At 42.1% G+C, this 3267-nt stretch overlaps 1 protein-coding gene across 1 annotated transcript in view; it reads right to left on the bottom strand.

The window, feature by feature from the left end:
- Nucleotides 1–534: 534 nt before the first annotated feature.
- The window catches only part of LOC107093444 (charged multivesicular body protein 4b-like), an 11165-nt gene continuing 8432 nt past the window's right edge, over nucleotides 535–3267 (bottom strand). Inside the window, exons 2-5 of the mRNA XM_015388492.1 lie at nucleotides 2786–2963; nucleotides 2530–2644; nucleotides 2227–2353; nucleotides 535–2130 (exon numbers count right to left, since the gene is read on the bottom strand). Of these exons, the coding sequence (XP_015243978.1) occupies nucleotides 2066–2130; nucleotides 2227–2353; nucleotides 2530–2644; nucleotides 2786–2963 (485 nt within the window). The 3' untranslated portion in view covers nucleotides 535–2065. The remainder of the gene's footprint in view (nucleotides 2131–2226; nucleotides 2354–2529; nucleotides 2645–2785; nucleotides 2964–3267) is intronic.

Raw genomic sequence — 3267 nt, 5'->3', positions numbered from 1 at the left:
TTCTTCTTCCAAATGTTGGCTACATATTACGGGTTTTTTCTCTGGCCAGAAGTTCGATGGCTTTACTTAATCACTATTACTATTTTTACTTTTATTCCGTCATTTTTTTATTATTTTGTTCAAACCCCTGGCGATTGTTCACTGGAAATTGTACTTATATAAAATGTAAAAAAAAAAAAAAAAAACTCCAGACCTCCCAGCATCACTTAAAGCAGAAGCAGGAACATTAAAAGACAGAACGCTTGCTTTTCTAACGAAAACCAGCACTAAGTTTGTGTGAATAATAATAAAACCAACAAAATCAACCAGCAATGGTTAAAAAATGCATATAAATCTAATTCTTTTATTCAATGAAGCAACAATTCTTAAAATACATTGAATCCAAACTTTATTTAGGTAACCTTTACTGTACAACCCATCGGTAACAGTGAAACGGAAACTGCTCCGAGCCAAATATCCAGTAAGATCGTTTACAGTCAGGAAGAACGTGAATATCTGAGGTAAGCAGATACAGAAATACCAGCATTCTTTTTTTTATGTAGAACTAAAAAAAAGGGTTATAGCCTACAGGTGCTTATTAAAGCTGTCCTGCAGACAAACAGGGGAGGGTGGCAGCAGCCATGAAGGGCCAGGCAGTGAGTAGGAGCTCCATTGCATCAGGATTTCAGCAGAAAGATCAACTGAGAACCAGCTGGTTCCCATCAGTCCGTTCAAGAATGGAGGCAAACTCGACAACCGCATTCAAAAAAATAAAATAAATCACACATCTCAAACATAACTTATGATTTTAATCACACGGAGTCATCAGTAAACAAGACAGGCAAAGGCGCAGGAGGTGTCAGGCACAGGTTCATCTACCCCAAAGGTTGCAATGCTGGAACAAGTCGATCAGATTATTAAAAGAGCTTTAATGGGTGATTTTATTTCTAAACAATCTGAAAAAAAAAATTTTATAGTGAAGTTTGGTTTTAATGAACTGAAGGTCTTAATATGGATCCTTTCTCCTGAATAAAAACACATTTTCCTTTATTCATTCCTATAAATCTTTCATGCATTTCAGACATTTAAATAATTTATATAAGACTGAGAAAAGGAGGAACCTCCCATCTCTAAACCATCCTGATTTCAGATTTGCAAGTTGGAGCTTGTTCTTCCTGCACAACTGACTGAATCTCAGAGGTTGTTCTTTCTCGTCTAATTGGATCAACTTCATTCATACGCAAAGCATTTTACAAGTCCAGCAAAGGGAATTAATATTAACTAATATTTTGCTGAAATGGAAGGAAATCTAAGCGTCCGCTACAGCTGTGCGCTGATATTTGGATAACTGAAGCTTTAAAAAGAAAGTTTCTCACATTTTTATTCAAAAGAAAAATAATCCTGATTTTATTAAGCCGATAAAACAGATCTAGAGGTGTTAAAACGAATGTTTTAACAGAGGCAGATGAGAGGAAAAATAAACCCAGAGTTTCCAGATGTTTCAATCCAATACAAACTTCTAGAACAAGAGCGAAAACATTGTTTATTAATCTGACATTTCCGTACCAATCCTACTTTTTACAGACGCTTGCTGCTTTGGGGACTCAGCAAAAATAGGTTGAAGTTGTCTTTGCGGAGGAGTGAACGGATAGTGACAGGAAGCAGAGTGAATGGGCGCCGTGTAACGCGTTTCTTTTTGTGTGCAGAGGTTGATTCTTCACATTCCTCCAGAGGCAGGCCTCATCATGTACCTCCTCACACCGTACCCTCGCAGTATGCACGCACACTCAGACACACACAGGAGCCACAGGCTGTTTTTGTAAAAAGGGGGGGGCATTTCTTTCACTCTTTGACCTCCTAGAAAAAGGAGCAGAGTTTGGCAAAGAGACTCATCCTGCAACTTTAATCTGTAGAGCGAAGCCTGAGCTCTTCTCGTTCCAGTTTTTTCATCCATGTGCAAACTAGAGGTGCTGTGGTAGACGTCCGGATGGAGGCTTTAGGATGGAGCAGCCAGCAGTGCAGCCCTGAGTCTCTGCTGCTCTGCCAGCAGGGGGCGGGCTGCTGGCGAGGAGCAGGAGGACCCGGCTCAGTTAGCCGCCCAGGCCTCCAGGTCCGCCATGTCGTCCTCGTCTTCTTCTACCTTCTTCTTGGCTAAAGAAAACAGGGAATAAAAATGTTTTATTTTCTCTTTGAATTGAGCAGTAATGGAGCTGAGAAAAGAAGCCGCATCGACGCGCGTCCTCCTACCTGGTTTAGCTGGGAGCGACGTAAATGGTACGCTCGGCAGGGGAACGTCTTCCGTTCCTTCGATTTCCAAAAGGTTTTTGTCCAACTCTTCCTGCTCCAGCTCCTCCAGCTCAGCAATGAGCTCATCCTGAGCAGAGACACAGAAACAAACGCTGTCATCTACCAGTTATATCCACTGTTACCAACTTCAGGTTTTAGCCTGAAGATAAAGAAGAGGAAGGGAATCTTCCATCTGATTAAAATACAATCTGAATGCAACAGCTGCCTCTTAGCTGATGTGTTTGGGGTCTGATGGGATCTTACCTCGTCAAACTCCTCCCCAAAGCCGACCGGTCTGGAGATGGCGTCTGCGATTTCCTGGGACACTTCCTGCTGCTCCGTGATTTCAGCCATCAGGTCGTCTACTTTGTCTATGTCCCTGTTTGCAGGGAGACGAGATGGGAAGGAGGTGGCGTGGAAGGCAACGAGGATGCCGGAAAAGAAACGGAATAAAAGAAATGGTTAACGGGCGTTAATTGAGAAATACAAAGAAAACGGATTAATCTGAAACGCGACTCACATGTTTTCGTGAGCGGCCTTCATGGCTTTGGCAGCAAAGCCCATGTTTTTCAGCACTTCTGTGTTGGTGTTTGCGTTCTCCAAAGCCTCCCTCTGGAACTCAATGGTGGACAGCGTCCCGTCAATCTGGGCCAGCTGCTTCTCATAGCGCTTTTTCCTCTTCAGGGCCTGGAGGGCCGCTGGAATGGGGAGTCAAAGAACAGCTTAGATGAGGTTGAGCAGTCATCCAGGTCATTGTCATTCCAAAACAGTTAAAAAACAATCCACTGGACCTTAAGTTTGAAGATGTTTCTCTTCCCATGCAGGAAGTTTTTCCAATTCAAAATGTCAGAAATAGTGTTGAGCTCCGGGCTTTATACAGCAGCCCTTCAACATTGCAAAAACAACATAAAATAAGTCAATATTTCTTAAATTAAGTGTATTCACCCTTAATTTGAGCAGGTAAATGAGATTGTTTGCCAATGGAATGAGTATTTTTACTCT

The sequence above is a fragment of the Cyprinodon variegatus genome, unplaced genomic scaffold (genome assembly GCF_000732505.1).
Source record: "Cyprinodon variegatus isolate N-32 unplaced genomic scaffold, C_variegatus-1.0 Scaffold424, whole genome shotgun sequence".
NCBI classification, from domain to species: Eukaryota; Metazoa; Chordata; class Actinopteri; order Cyprinodontiformes; family Cyprinodontidae; genus Cyprinodon; species Cyprinodon variegatus.
This window is presented reverse-complemented; position numbering and strand designations above follow the sequence as displayed.